This window comes from Neltuma alba, unplaced genomic scaffold (genome assembly GCF_004799145.2).
Source record: "Neltuma alba isolate B1F8T4 unplaced genomic scaffold, ASM479914v2 tig00012008_pilon, whole genome shotgun sequence".
Lineage (NCBI taxonomy): Eukaryota > Viridiplantae > Streptophyta > Magnoliopsida > Fabales > Fabaceae > Neltuma > Neltuma alba.
Window position 1 is genome coordinate 1 of NW_021636579.1, and position 14,664 is coordinate 14,664.

General features: G+C 38.9%; 4 protein-coding genes across 5 annotated transcripts; 1 reads left to right on the plus strand and 3 right to left on the minus strand.

Moving 5' to 3' along the window:
• Positions 1–436: 436 nt before the first annotated feature.
• LOC114720954 (beta-amylase 3, chloroplastic-like) lies at positions 437–3,133 on the plus strand. The gene is made up of 4 exons (XM_028906696.1): positions 437–1,034; positions 1,176–1,386; positions 1,665–1,775; positions 1,916–3,133. Exons 1-4 carry the CDS (start codon positions 448–450, stop codon positions 2,711–2,713), a joined length of 1,707 nt encoding a protein of 568 aa, XP_028762529.1. The 5' UTR covers positions 437–447; the 3' UTR covers positions 2,714–3,133.
• Positions 3,134–3,997: 864 nt separating this feature from the next.
• LOC114720955 (uncharacterized) lies at positions 3,998–4,604 on the minus strand. Its single transcript, XM_028906697.1, has 2 exons — positions 4,412–4,604; positions 3,998–4,342 (listed from the first exon to the last, which is right to left on the minus strand). The coding sequence occupies exons 1-2, from the start codon at positions 4,486–4,488 to the stop codon at positions 4,243–4,245; spliced, it is 177 nt and encodes a 58-aa protein (XP_028762530.1). The 5' UTR covers positions 4,489–4,604; the 3' UTR covers positions 3,998–4,242.
• Positions 4,605–5,166: 562 nt separating this feature from the next.
• On the minus strand, positions 5,167–7,678 carry LOC114720951 (probable serine/threonine-protein kinase PBL19). The gene is made up of 4 exons (XM_028906694.1): positions 7,256–7,678; positions 6,503–6,763; positions 6,290–6,412; positions 5,167–6,135 (listed from the first exon to the last, which is right to left on the minus strand). Exons 1-4 carry the CDS (start codon positions 7,595–7,597, stop codon positions 5,740–5,742), a joined length of 1,122 nt encoding a protein of 373 aa, XP_028762527.1. The 5' UTR covers positions 7,598–7,678; the 3' UTR covers positions 5,167–5,739.
• Positions 7,679–10,532: 2,854 nt separating this feature from the next.
• On the minus strand, positions 10,533–14,638 carry LOC114720946 (novel plant SNARE 11-like). 2 transcript variants are annotated; one of them, XM_028906686.1, is made up of 10 exons: positions 14,194–14,638; positions 13,885–13,977; positions 13,340–13,433; positions 13,146–13,183; positions 12,874–12,962; positions 12,090–12,169; positions 11,665–11,721; positions 11,382–11,474; positions 11,219–11,293; positions 10,533–10,636 (listed from the first exon to the last, which is right to left on the minus strand). In XM_028906686.1, exons 1-10 carry the CDS (start codon positions 14,268–14,270, stop codon positions 10,547–10,549), a joined length of 786 nt encoding a protein of 261 aa, XP_028762519.1. In that variant the 5' UTR covers positions 14,271–14,638; the 3' UTR covers positions 10,533–10,546. The 2 variants fall into 2 exon arrangements, 1 of the variants encoding a protein (XP_028762519.1); XR_003738010.1 differs by having other exon boundaries at positions 10,568–10,636; positions 11,390–11,474.
• Positions 14,639–14,664: the final 26 nt, after the last annotated feature.

Consider the following 14,664-nt stretch of genomic DNA (forward strand, 5'->3'; position numbering starts at 1 on the left):
ACAAACGACTTGTCTAGTTTTTTCTTGGAACAATTCGTTATTAATCTCGAGGATAGTCTAACATGGTAAACTTGGAATGAGTGGATGACCAAACAACAAAGTTACAGCCAAACAGTATGTTTTATGAATCAGAATGATCCTCATTCTCATGTTGGAGACAACCATTTAAACAGGTTAGGCAGTTAACCGTTAAAAATCGAAGCTTCAGGTAACTTTTGGTGGGTCTTAAACTTTCCATGAGATAGGAAAGGAGGAGGAGCTGGGAACACGTCAACGAAAAAGGAAGAAGAAGAAGAAAATCTCATTCCAAATGTGAGCCCAATGGCTTTGATTTTTTGCGCTTTTTCACTTTTGAATCAGACCCCACCAGGTTTGTCCACTTCAATTCTCAAATTAGACCGTTTCTTTCCTATAAAATAAGGCTTTCCATGTTGAGTAATTCCCTACATGCTGCCTTCATCTTCCCCTGCAAACACAAAAATGGCTTTAGCTTTTCGTTCTTCAATTTCTTTCATCAACCAGAAAGAACCCAAAACTTCCGACGTCGTCGTCTCTGCTTCAGTCTCCTTCGCCAAAATAAAGCCATCGCTCCGCCTGCGAGCCATGCACTCAAACTCGACGCCCGAATCACAGGCCAAACGGCACAGTGATCATCATCATCAACACCATGCGAGGAGGACGAAGGAGAAGTGGGAGAAAGTACACGCGCCGTCGTCTGTGCATGGTCACAATCACGACCACAAGGAGTGGATGAAGGTGCCCGTGTTCGTGATGCTGCCGTTAGACACCGTGACAATGGGAGGGACTTTGAATAAGGCAAAAGCGATGAATGCGAGTTTGATGGCCCTCAAGAGCGCAGGAGTTGAAGGAGTGATGGTGGATGCTTGGTGGGGTTTGGTGGAAAAAGATGGCCCTTTGAATTATAATTGGGATGCTTATATTGAGCTCGCCAACATGGTGCAGAAACATGGCTTAAAGCTTCAGGTGGTCATGTCTTTCCATCAGTGTGGAGGCAATGTCGGAGACACCTGCAGGTATGTCTGTCTGTGTCGCACTTCAATTATTTTCGTGAAAATATGAGTACAACTGTCGGGGGAAAACATGAAACGAAGCAGAGTTGGGAGATTATATATTTCTCTAAATTGAAGCATAAATGTGATGATTGTGTGTTTCAGCATCCCTTTACCGCCATGGGTGCTTGAAGAAATCAGCAAGAACGCGGACCTGGTTTACACGGACAAATCAGGGAGGAGGAATCCTGAGTATATCTCGTTAGGCTGCGACTCACTGCCCGTGTTAAGAGGAAGGACGCCTGTTCAGGTCTATAGTGATTACATGAGGAGCTTCCGCGACACTTTTAGAGATCACTTGGGCACTGTTATTGTGGTAAGTTGCACAATTTCTTCTTCTGCTACGATTTTGGAATCAATGGGGAATTTGTGCTTGCTTTCTCCATGTTATCGTATTAACTATACATGCTGTTATAGAAGAGATTGATTTTTAGATGCTGGTGGGCCGCCGCCGCCAGCAGCATTAGAGTTGGATTATATTCTCAAGTCAAATTGTAGTCTTAAAATGGGTCTTTCATCCTTTTAAATTCTAAAATTAGAGTGTGTTTGATAGGCAGCCCATTTAAATTCTAATACCACAACACTCTTTTTCAGGAAGTTCAAGTGGGAATGGGTCCTTGTGGGGAGCTGCGATATCCATCTTACCCAGAAAGCAACGGAACTTGGAGGTTTCCAGGAATAGGGGAATTTCAATGCTATGACAAGGTAATTCACGAATTTTCGAATAATCTTTCTAAACAAGGGCTCAAATTATAGTTCTGACATTCTTTGTCATCACAAGATATAATTTCAAAAAAATATGTATCTCAGTAACTAAAATGATCAGTTTGTCACAACTCATACAGTATATGCGAGCATCTTTGGAAGCATCAGCAGAGGCCATCGGAAAGAAAGAATGGGGAAGAAGCGGACCGCATGACGCTGGCCACTACAATCAATTCCCAGAGGAGACTGGATTCTTCAAAAGGGACGGAACGTGGAACACCGAGTACGGACACTTCTTCTTGGACTGGTACTCCACCAAACTGCTCCAACATGGCGACGTGATCCTCGCATCTGCCAGTGAAATTTTCCAACATTGTGGGGTCAAACTTTCCGGGAAAATTGCCGGAATCCACTGGCATTACAGATCAAGGTCGCATGCTTCTGAGCTAAATGCTGGATACTACAACACTAGATTCCGTGACGGCTATCTACCAATAGCAAGAATGCTGGCAAAACATAGGGTTGTGTTCAATTTCACCTGCATGGAAATGAGAGACAGAGAGCAGCCAGAACATGCAAATTGCTCACCAGAAGGGTTAGTTCATCAAGTGAAGATGGCAACTAAGGAAGCTGGAGTAGAACTTGCTGGTGAGAATGCACTGGAGAGATATGATGCACATTCCTATGCTCAAGTCTTGGCAACAAGCAGATCAGACTCGGGCAATGGATTGGCTGCATTTACATACCTTAGAATGAATAAGAAGCTGTTCGAAGGAGATAATTGGAGACACCTCGTGGACTTCGTGAGAAGCATGTCTGAAGACGGTCGGAGACACGGACTTCCACATTGTGATTCCATTGGGACGGACCTGTACGTCGGTCATATAAAAGGCACTAAGAAGAAACAATATCAAGATCAACACGTTGCTCTTGTGTGAATATTTACGGAGGCATGTTCAGGCGCCGTGGGGTATATATATCTTTTAAGAGTACACAGTAAGATGTTACGGAAACAAAATCATAAAAAGACAGAGAAACAGAGAAAAGTGGAAAAGTTGTGACACGAATACAGAACTGTGGCATCCGTGTTGTGCCATGCCAAAACCTGCGATGGTGGAGAAGAAATTATTTTGTTCATGTCATGTATATAAGTCCAGTGTCATTGGATAAAACCTTTATACCTAAATATCCACTGCATACTGATATCGTACTTTATTCGCGATGTCGGTTGTTTGGGAGAGACACCCAGGGGGCCACGAAACTCATTATATACAACAAACACTTCACTTCTGTCATAGAATAAGAGCATGTTGTGTTTTCTTGTTTATAGTTAAAAGCACCAACTTCTCTCTTAAGTATATCAGTGCTATAGACTAGCACAATTCTCACCTGGAGAAAAACATAGTCCATATTCCTAAAATAATCTTTCATACTGCAATGCATGAACCTTTGATGTCACGATGAAGCCAATATGTAGTTTCCTGGAAATATAATTCTGCAAATTCGGAAAACTATTCACATTGATCATCAACACTTACTAAAGAGATCTCGGATTATTACCGCAAGGTTAAACTGCTCAATGATCAGCGTCTAAATCATAAATTGGAAGTTACATATTCGATTCTCTATACTTTCAAATTGCTTTGATCATCCATAAAGTACTCGTACAATCTAAAAACAAGAAGAAATGTTCAAAAACATTGAGGTAAATAAACTGCTTTTCTCAGAATGAAGTAATTCGTGCGAGCCAAAGACAGCAAGAGCGAAAAAAGGCGGTAACATATCTTGTCGATAAGCCAAGAAGTTCACACGGAGAGAAGCCTTATTTTCTGTAGTTACTGATAGAATGACGCCAAGAATCAAGGATTTATGCAGCCGCATTTCACGAATAGAAATCATTAAAACTCAACATATAGAGCTGTGCGTATTCAATAAGTTAGCGTATTCTCCCACAGTTAAATGTGAAACATTCAACCCCTACATTTAACACTACTTACAATATTGTCAAGGCAGAGGTCCAGTGTATTTTGAAAGCACACAAAGTACAAACCAAGACTTGTGCGGAATCTAAAGACTACGGGAAATAGACTTATGCCCAGATAAGAATTGCAAAGTCTTTCAAAATTAGCCAAGGAGTGTATGAAACATGCCGCTGAACATGATCCAGGAATCGCCTCGTAACCAGCCAACTCATCAAAGTCGTTCACATCGCTATACCCTGCTTCGACATTGCATAAAAATGAGTCAACACGAAGCTTATTCATCAAAGGACAAGTGCCAAATGATAATTGTGCATGAAAAGGCTACAAGCCTACAGTAGGAAAATAGTCTGCCGTATCTACAAACAGTTAACTTTGTATTGAATTGCGCAAATCGCAAATCAATTAGAAGTGAGATCGAATTCAATGGGCACTGGAAACAAGGAAGTCCAAAAGCGAGACCACGAAGAGAGACGAGAACTACCGATTCAAGAATGAGAACCGGAGGAAGGGTTTCCCCGACGGAGATCTTCGATTAAGTCACCAAGCTCTTTGCGAGAGGACTCTCTGCCGAACATGAAACCGTACCTGATGCAGAGAATTAATGAGAATGAAGAATCCTAATACAAAAGGAGAAAAGGGGGGGAAGATAGTCACCAAAACGAGATCGCAGAGAAAATGCCAGCGGTGGCCACAGTCTGAATGAGAGTGAAGCTCTTCTGAGTCTTCTCCATTTCAGCTGAACAGAATTCTTCACATCATTTCAGGTTTCAGTACCCGCTTTGACAGTTGCGACTCCTGCTCTGGAACGGAGCCGCTCTCAATTAAGGCCTAGAAAAATATCGGAGGCCCAAAATTGATGAATAAACCTTGTTCGGCGAACTGGATTAGAAATATGGGCTTAGGCACTCACTTCCTACAAAAAGAGAAAAATCACTGTAAGACCCGACCCAAAAATTCTATAACATTTGAGAAACATGCAATCATAAGTTGGCACGTGAAAAAAAAAAAAAACAGGTTTTGATTGCTTACTTGTTATTAAAAGTTTTTAAAATATTATGATATTTTTAGATTTTAGATTTTATATTAATATTAATTAAAGTAAAAGTTTCAATACTTGTTAAATAAATATCGGCCAAAAAGCATAAAGAAAATCTGATCCGACGGTCACACGGTTGTAATCACTAATCACCGTAGCCTCATTCGTCAACGTTGCTTCCAATTATTAGTATTGTCAATTGTCCACACTCTACCATCACTTTGCCTTATTTCTAGTCGGCTCAAAATATGTATTATTAGTTTCATTCAAGTCAATGCCAGCAAGTCCTCTTGACGTTGCCATACCCATTTCTTTCAAAACTACGCCTCACAAACAAAACCATTATTAATAATTTAATCTGTTGAACTTCCACTAGTCAAAAGTCAAAGCACTTAATATAATAAGAAAACTTCATTAATTATTCTTCAAGTTCCCACTGGGGAAACCAAAAAAAAAGAAAAAACTGTTTACAGGAGGTTGAATTAGAGAACCCCATGGCAAAGGGGCCCAAAAAAATATGGAAATAAATGACCCCTCCTAAAGTATCTCCAGCTGGCAGCCGCAATAGAATACGCGCTTCTAACACTTTTTTTTGCCCCGGAGTCGGCCAACTGAGTACATTTCTTCCTTCTTACCCATTCCCTGAAGGCTGAAATTGGGTATAGACTTCCTCAGTGTTCTAGGAACAGATGGCAGCTTCTCATTCACCACACAGCCAAATAAAAGAGAAAAATTGCAGCATTTCGATTATTGACCTGATGCTGTGGAAACTAAGTTCGGTATAGATACCTATTAGACGAGACAGCCTTCCCTTCATTGCGCTGATGATGATATGTTCCCAATATGCGTTGAAAGCTAGTTTTGGATAAAGACGGGACCTGGCTTCGTGGGACCAGATGACCAGAAAACGCATTCAACTTACGCATGACATGAGCTAAGAGTTACACTATTTGCTTTTTGGAACCAATTTAGAAGCCCTTTTTGAAGTTTCTGAATACTGCAATGCTTGCTTCAAGCTTTCCACTACCTGACTCATAGATGGCCTTTCTTCCGGTCTCTTGTTTAAGCATCTGTCTGCCAACTTGGCTACCTTCCGAGCAGCACCATGCGAATAATCATTTCTGAGTCGAGGGTCCATTATCACGCTGAACCTCCCACTATCAGCAGGATACTGCTTGACCCAATCTAGAAGCTTCTGTTCTTTCGGTCGCCTTCTATCCAATGCTTGCCTCCCTGTAAGTATCTCATACAATACCACACCAAAACTCCATATATCACTCTGAACTTTGAGGTGGCCTGTTTCTATATATTCTGGGGCAGCATATCCATATGTCCCCACCACCTGACAACAAGCATAAGACACAAACGTCGGTAGTGTCAGCTCAAATAATTTTAAAGAATGTCAAAACAAAGCTGCTTTTTTTTTTTTGGTCAAAAGAAACAAAGCTGCTCTATTTTGACTTGGTAATACAAGGTTCAATCCACCATCCACCTACCGCAGTGGACACGTGAGTCTGGTCACCACTTGGACCTTCCCTAGCAAGACCAAAATCCGAAAGCTTTGGATGGAAGTTCGTGTCCAATAAAACATTGGAAGATTTGAAATCTCGGTATATTACCTACCAAATAAACAATCAAGAAGATTATCAACAAAAGTAGGGGTTTGAATGCCCAATTCACAGATACGAAACGTTATAAGGATGAAGTACCTGAATCTCTAATTCCTCGTGTAGATAAAGTAATCCTTGGGCAGCACCGAGCATGATCTGCAATCTCATTTTCCACGGCAAGGTGGGGAAAGCCCGTCCGAAAAGGTGATCCTCCAGGCTCCCGTTGGGCATGAACTCATAAACTAACACCCGTTGGATTCCTCTTTCTCCATCTTGAGAGAAGTATCCTAATAGTTTCACCAAATTTGGGTGATTAACAATGCCCAGAAATTGGACCTCTGCCAGCCATTGTTTATGCCCCTTAACAAGAAAGAAGACTACATTCAGAAAGAGATATAGCTAATGCAGATATTATTACAATGTGCAAGTGTCATGATAATTCAGATTTAGACACTCAACAATTGGATATGATTAGCAGATAAACCATAATAATAAATTCTGTAGATGGCACCGATATAATAATGTATATGTCAACTACAATATTTCTTATGCTCAACAAATATTACTAATATGGATTGTTATAGTTCTTGACACGTGAAGGAAGAAACAATTGGGTTTCAAAGTTCCCAATTAACTTCTTTTAGTACACCTCTTCAAAACTGCTTAGCCCAGAAAAATTTACTAAATATAAAACACGAACAATGTCCTCTCTATCTAATAACTATCAGCCTAGGCCAATTTAACTGTCAGCTACTGGAGCAGATAAGAGTTACTCACTGCAGAAAACAATTGGAGAAAGTAAAAATAAAGAAAGAGGATTAGACAAGAACAAAGCCGCAGAAGCCGGTATACCTGAAAACCACGGGTGTTAAGGCTTTTTATCGCAATAACAATAGGATCACCTCGACCATCTTGAGGCCTGATCGTACCTTTATAAACGCTCCCGAAACCCCCTTCTCCAATCTTCAGCCTCCTATTGAAATCATTCGTGGCCTCCCTGAGCTCTTGCAAAGTGAAAACTCTCAAATTGTGCTCTTTCTCTTTGTACAATTCTGTTATTGTTTTCGGTGATGGCAGCGAACTCGTTGAAGTCACTGCCTGATTTGAACCCGGATGATTCTTGTGTGATTGTTTCTTCGATTCTGAGGAGGAGGACTTCGATCCTCTTTTAAATTTGAACAAGAAGCACTTCATTTTCTAAACATTCATTTAGCGATGTTCCCGATTAAGGAATGTTATCGCCGACTCTAAATTTTCACACTAAACGAACAGGGTTTTTTCCAACGAAAGGAAGATTCACAGGCTGGAAAGAAGAAAGCTGAGAGGCTGAGGAGGAAGGGATTCAGAGCAGAGAATTAGATGGGAAACAGAGTTGAAAAAACGATACGTAAAAAGAGAATGATAATGCATTGAAGATGGAAATTCAGTGGGAATAAAAGCAGAAACAAGCTGGTCAATAAAAAAACAGCCGAACCTAGAGAAACTGAGAATTCCCGAAATTCAAAACATGAGTTGCGTGAAGTGGAAGGAATTGAATAATTATTGGAATAAGGATTAATTTAGAGAAAGGGAAAGCCCCGAAAGAGATGAGAAGCTGCGGAAGATAGCCACAGCGTTCAGGGAAGGAATATAGGGAAGCGAGACCCAATTTTTTTCTCCCAGAGACTACATATAAATAAAAGAGATTTTTCAAACCTGGAGCTTCGAAGATGAGGCAGCGTCAATGGCAATTCAACGGACTGCTCTTAATGAGGTGCCACCGCCACACGCACAGCACCCTTCCGGGGGTGACATTGACTTAACCATCCCTTTCCTTTTTTCTTTTTTTTCCCTTTTTTTTTTTTGGCCGACCTTAACCATCCCTTTCTTTCTTCTTCTTTTGAAACTTGAAGCTTTTTTTTTTTTTTTAATGGGATTCTCCCTAGTTAATAATCCCTCATTGCTTTTTATATAAAATAAACATCAAGATAAAAATAGATAAATCCAGTTGCAAGTTATAAATATATCACAGAGGACTATATTTTTAAAAATAACCTTGTTTAATGATTATCTTAAGGAATTGAATAGTGGCTTATAAATGAGATATCATCTCTTTTTTTAAATAACGACATAAGTAAACACTTTTAATAAATATCATAGATAAACAAAGAATTTTTTTCTTAATAAATAGTGTTCATTCAAGCAAAACGTTAAATCCGGCTGGCTTTGAAGTTTGGATGAAAATTTAATATGACTATATTAAAGATATTATAATTATATATAATACTTCTACTAGATTAAAATTACCTACCACACTAAAATAAAACGTTCAAAAAGCTAATTATGTGTTGCGGAAAAGAAAAATTAAACTACGTAATCATGTAATCAGACATTTTTGAATGAAATTTAAACACTTCTCTTAAAAAATATTATCTTACTAAGGGAGTGTTTGGATGAGTTCATAAGTGTTTTTTTAAAAGTATTTTTTCGTAAATCGAAATAAACCCATCCACATATTTACTTTGTAGACTGTAAAATCAAAATCATAGTTTTGTTTCTATCCAAATACTTCTTAAAACTGAAAAGTCTAGCACCCATCATCTTTGGCTCACTAACAAATTTATAGAACTTAAGAGGTGTTTGGTTATCTCAAAAACACTTTTTAAAAATGTTTGTATGCAAGTCGAATAAAGAAAATTATTAAGTTAGCAGAATACTAGATGATTCTTCAATGAATAAAGAAAATGCTAAGAAAACAGAAGCGCACAAAGATGAACCTTCGTCCCGCGTTTTACTAGTTCCCATTGCTCTCGTGCGGGGCAGAACGTTGGAAAGACAAGCAAGTAGGAAAAAAAAAACTCTCAGTTAATTTATTCAGTCGAGTAAAAGTCAAGAAAAGGGAGGTACCCATTAGAGAAACAAAAGACAAAAGTGGTACTAAAGACAAACCACTTGGTCAGACAATGGTTTTGTGGGAAGTCAAGAGTGTGGGAATAGACTGTTCTGGTTTTTATGGTTTGACAATTCACAGCTTCATGTTCCCACGAAGTTGTGTTGTATTGTCCAATGATGAATGAGGACCCCAATTCGATTCGGATTCTTGTGAAGCCACCGCGATCATCGGCACCTACCACATTGGTGATTTGGAGATTTGGATCATTACCGACCTCCATTAGCATGTGAAGATCATTAGAAAGAAACCTCTTTGTTAAGCAGCACCGAATACTAAAATTTTCGAGGTGAAAAAGAGACGGATAAGTTAAATTGACGCACTCAGGAGAATTTCATTGTTTGGCCACCAATCTCAGCTACCTAGTTTGAAATAGAAAACCATCCGAACGTGGCCATACAGCTTCTTTTAACATTCTCCCATGTCGTATTGGGCTAAAAAAGTGGGTTTGTTGCTTGTTTCATGACTCTTTGCGGGATTATTATGTTCACAAACTTTAGGGCAATTCCGCTGTAGCTGCACTTACGTTTTAAAATAAATATAACACGCTAGTGCGTTTGAGACTATGATAGATTTCAATATGATATTAAATACACTCTCAGGTGAGGTCTCAGTGACAACCCCCCCCCCCCCAAATTAAAAAAACTAAAGAAAAGGTTTTTTTTTTTTTAACATCTTCCCAGGAACAACTATAGCTCCACACTGAAAATCTATGCCTTTAACAACTTTTTTTTTCAAAAAAAAAAAAAATCCAGATACTACGGGTAATACTATCTGTGGGCTCACCAAACAAAATATATATAATAATAGAATAAATTCTTTGTCCAATAAAAAATAATTGAACAAATTCCCTCAATGGAAATGACACTGCTAGCTTGTCATAGAAAACCGACAGCAATGCATAAAAATACATCTAAGAATCAATCACGTCAGCTCATTTTGGCTATTCCTGTGACCCGGTAGCTCCATAGAAAATTTTCCCCATTCAATGAATAATTAATCATGAAACCCTGTAACCACACTAAAGGAGAGCCTGGTCCATCATTCTCAGGTCAGCCAATCTCTATAGAAAATTACGAAACAACACGTCCAATGCAAAAGCAACTGAGCAAGCTCTGTCATGTAAAAACAGCTGCAGCCAACCTCATCACCGTCAAAGCAAAGAACAGGCAAACTAATCGGATGAGCTCATAACTCACACACTAAATCGTAGCTCAACTATGATCCCAAAGTAACTTCCGGGTCTGGGCTGGGGGTGCTAATCCTGGAATATCCCGAATGTCCTTGTTGTTTGGGTGCACGATCTGAAATTTGAAAAAACAGCTACTTATGTACGTTGTCATCTTATTGCTGCTGGATAATTTAAACCACAGTGTTTGGTGGCGGAATTGACTCGATATTGACACTACATGCATTTTTTATTAGGTCGTGATGTGTATATAAAATGACCATAATCTGACAGAAATTTCTTATCACCATCTATTGAAAAATCACAAGATTCAGTAGCTCACAAATGAACATTTTTCGAATACAAACATATTAGCAGCTATAATTTCTTGTTATTGCAACTATATGTTTGCTATTGCTAACAGTTTCTAACTTCTTCAAATTTATCACATGGCTGCATGGATTAGTTATTCAGAAAACAGTGGCACAGAAGCGAACATTTTCAGTAAAACACACACATGAAGGGAAATCAAGGGCTGTCAGGCAAGAAACTGGAAAGCACAAGCACCTGGTTAATTACAGTTAACCAATTGCTTCCCCTATTTGTAAACAAATTATCTAAGCTAAATTTATTCACCGTGAAATGCCAAAAAAAAAAAAAAGGAAAACCAAGAAATAAGAAGTCAGATAAAATCATACGGAAGAAAACTAACTCTTACCTTTACAATAATGATAGCTATTACTCCAATCACAATAAGAACCAGTAATGCCATAATACACTTGTCAGTAGCAACCTATTGTAAAACTCCGGCATGTTAACCAATAGCAAATAAATATACTTCAAATATTACAATGCAACCGGGGGATAACGTAGAAATTGACCTGCCTACCGATTTCCTTCACCAATTTAGTTGCTCTCTTTATGGAGAAATGGATAGAATCCAGCTCATTGACGATTCTGCTCATTTGTTCCGTCTAAAAATAGAAGAGATTGCTGTCCTTAGTACCATAACAACTTAAAGTATTCTGTTTCTTCACCTTTTTTTTGGCTACATTGGAAGAGTTTGAATTCTAGACATACCCCATCCCACCCTTCTATTTTTTATTTGATTCCAATTTCTTCTGTTCTTTTTTTGGGAAGGGGGCATAACAAGCATGCACATACCTGAGCCTTAAGAGCTGCATTAGTCTCAACCCCGACATTTATTGTCTCTTCAACAACCTATTAATAGAGTGATTGACAGAAATCAACGTGATGCCAAATTATCAGCCGGAGGTATTCAAACAGAAAGGATTGTAAATAAATATGTATATAGATTCAGCCAATTTCTGTAATAAGAAGGAACGCCGTTGGGTTGGATGATCCCTCAGAAGTGATATATGTAACTACCCATTAAGTGAATAGTGGACATGAAATTTGATGTGTAATGTTCTCTCGCCAAACAAAACCCTCATTTAATGGATTGGCAAATTAGCATCATTTACTACGACCGGTTCAACCAACTTTCCCAGACAAAGCAAACTCAGTTTACTAAAGTCTCAATTGACCTAGTTTTATGACGCAACTGTTATTCAAGATATTAGACCTACCTTCTTTCCCCTCTCAATGGCTTGATCTGTCTCGTCCATCATCCGATTCCCCCTATCAATCAGCTGTTCATTTGTCATTGCTGTAAAGAAAGAAGTTTCTTACATTATAAAAGCTCCACATAAGAAACAACATATTTCACGAAGTAGGCATGATCAGTAATGCAAATATCAACATAGAATGTTGTGGGAGGCATGACCATTTTCCCCCACTCTCGTTATCACTGGAATAATTATACCCTCAACTCAAATTTTCCAAAACATCTAGGATTCTCTGCTTCTCCGATGACCGAAACAGCATAAAGTTCTACTAGAATCTAGAGATATTGGATTTTTCAGAAAATAATCAATACAACTACGAATTATATAAAGTAAACAGAACAAGAACCAGAGGATTTATATAAAATAAGACAATTAAGGAGACAAATATGCAATGGTTAAAAAGACACAATAACATAGTACAATCACTAGTTCCACATGGTTTAACAGATTAATCATGAACTTTCATTTATATGGATATCAAAGACAGGATATATGACTATTACAACAACAATAACAATGAGCCTTATCCCACTAGATGGGGTTGACTATATGAATCGCATGACGTCATTGTGCTCTATCAACAACCAAGTCTTTAGATATGTTATTGACCAGAATGTCTTGTTTAATGATTTTATTGAGCGTTCTTCTTGTTCTTCTTCTGCCTTTTTTTAGTAGCATCAAAACTATCTAACCTAAGTGAACCTCATGGAAAAATAGCATAGGTTAGAGAAGCTTATATGCTTACAGGAAGCTAGCAAGACATTTTCTTCTGCATAGCCTTCATTAGGCCCCTCGAAGAGCTGAATTCGCTTATTCTCAATATCTGTGGCATATCTGCATTGCAACCAACACTATAGGCTAAATGGTCCATGATATCAACATATGCAACCTACTCGTATTAGAACACAGATAACATAAAAAAGACATTTTGACAAAGTTAGATCGTGAATGATATGAACTACAGAGTCCATGCCTGTCCAACAGACCAACATCAACTACTAGCATATGTTAACTTACTGCTTTTTAAGAGCAACATATGAATTTAACTCTTTGATCTGCAACAAAAATTGCAATTACTTATCAGTGAGGTTGAAGAATGTTAATGATAATCATCAGGACCAAGAGGCCCACCCGGGGGGGGGGGGGGGGAATTACCAATTTTAGGAACTAACATAAGGATATCATATAGGTCTCAGAAGTTAACATCTTACCATGGACTGCTTTTTCTCATTCAGCATTTTGTTGGTTTCCCTATCATTTCTGCCCTCCAGAGCCTTAACTTCTGCATCAAACTCTTTTATAAGCCTGAGAAAATAGAGCCAGTCAGCCAATAAAACATATTAATATACACCATGCCCTTCAGAATAGAGATCAAAACCTCAATTCTTAGGTTGTGGCAGCTCATGATCGGCTTCCAAAACCAGTGGTTTCAGTAAAATGGCAGTAATAATATCTTGAAAGTAAGAAAAATGGTTTTTTATGGACAATCTGCGCTGCGGCTGCGTTTATTGACATAAGCAAGCTACGCAGGGCTGGTCTGGCTGGTTATAAATTCCTATATAATCATAGACATTCCTGAACTACCATAAGCGCGAATAGCTGTGGTTGTTGCACCCACTTGCCAATTAAATAGCCCCAGCTTCCCTCTTCTCAACTTCGTATCTGTCCTATCCTCTCTAGATCTTTTTTCAAAATTTCCCTTGCACTAATGGAAGCAATACGAAAAATAGAAATAATGTAATAATCGCCAACATACCGCTTGCAGTCTCGCATTTTATCAGTCAACTCTTCCAGCTGCCTGCTCTGCCTATTTGAATCCTTAATCTTCTCCAATTTCTGAAATCCATTTCTGTACGGATAACACTGCAACTATTCAGTACCAACAATATAAACAGCCGCAAGTTGCGTCATGATTAAACAAAAGGGACTATAAGAGGTAAGATTTGAAACATTGCCAATATCAGCACCCAGGTGATGCTAGCCTCGACATTATGGCAACAGTTCAAGGAAAGGCAGATTTTATCTATACGACAATTTGAGAAACCAACAAGGTTTGAGATCTTACGATAAAGCGCGGAAAATGTCGCTGATCTGTCCGTCGATCTCCGCCAGTCCCTCGCTAAGTGCTGATAATGGATCCATCGTCTCTACTTGAAAGCAATGATATCCGCAACCTTTAAACTTCAGATGACAAATCCAGAGGTCTTCGCAAAAGCTTTGGAAATTTGTATTTGAATACGATGCTTCACAGTTCTACCCCACTATTTTAGATACAAGCAAAAGAGGAAGATCTTCAGGGGGAAATGAATACGCCAGCAAACACGATTTGAGACTTTTGGTTCGATAGAAATGTAGATTCATGGCATCCAAACAACCTCATTGAGAAGCATATGCATTCAGAAGCTTTTGAAATTCAAAGAGTCCCGTTTCCAACCACCGAATTGCCGGAACAGCACCGAATGGAATCGGATCCAAGCAATGCAGGATACAGCTAGCGACCGAGAAGAACGAAACCGGAGGCTCACGCTGTCTGTCG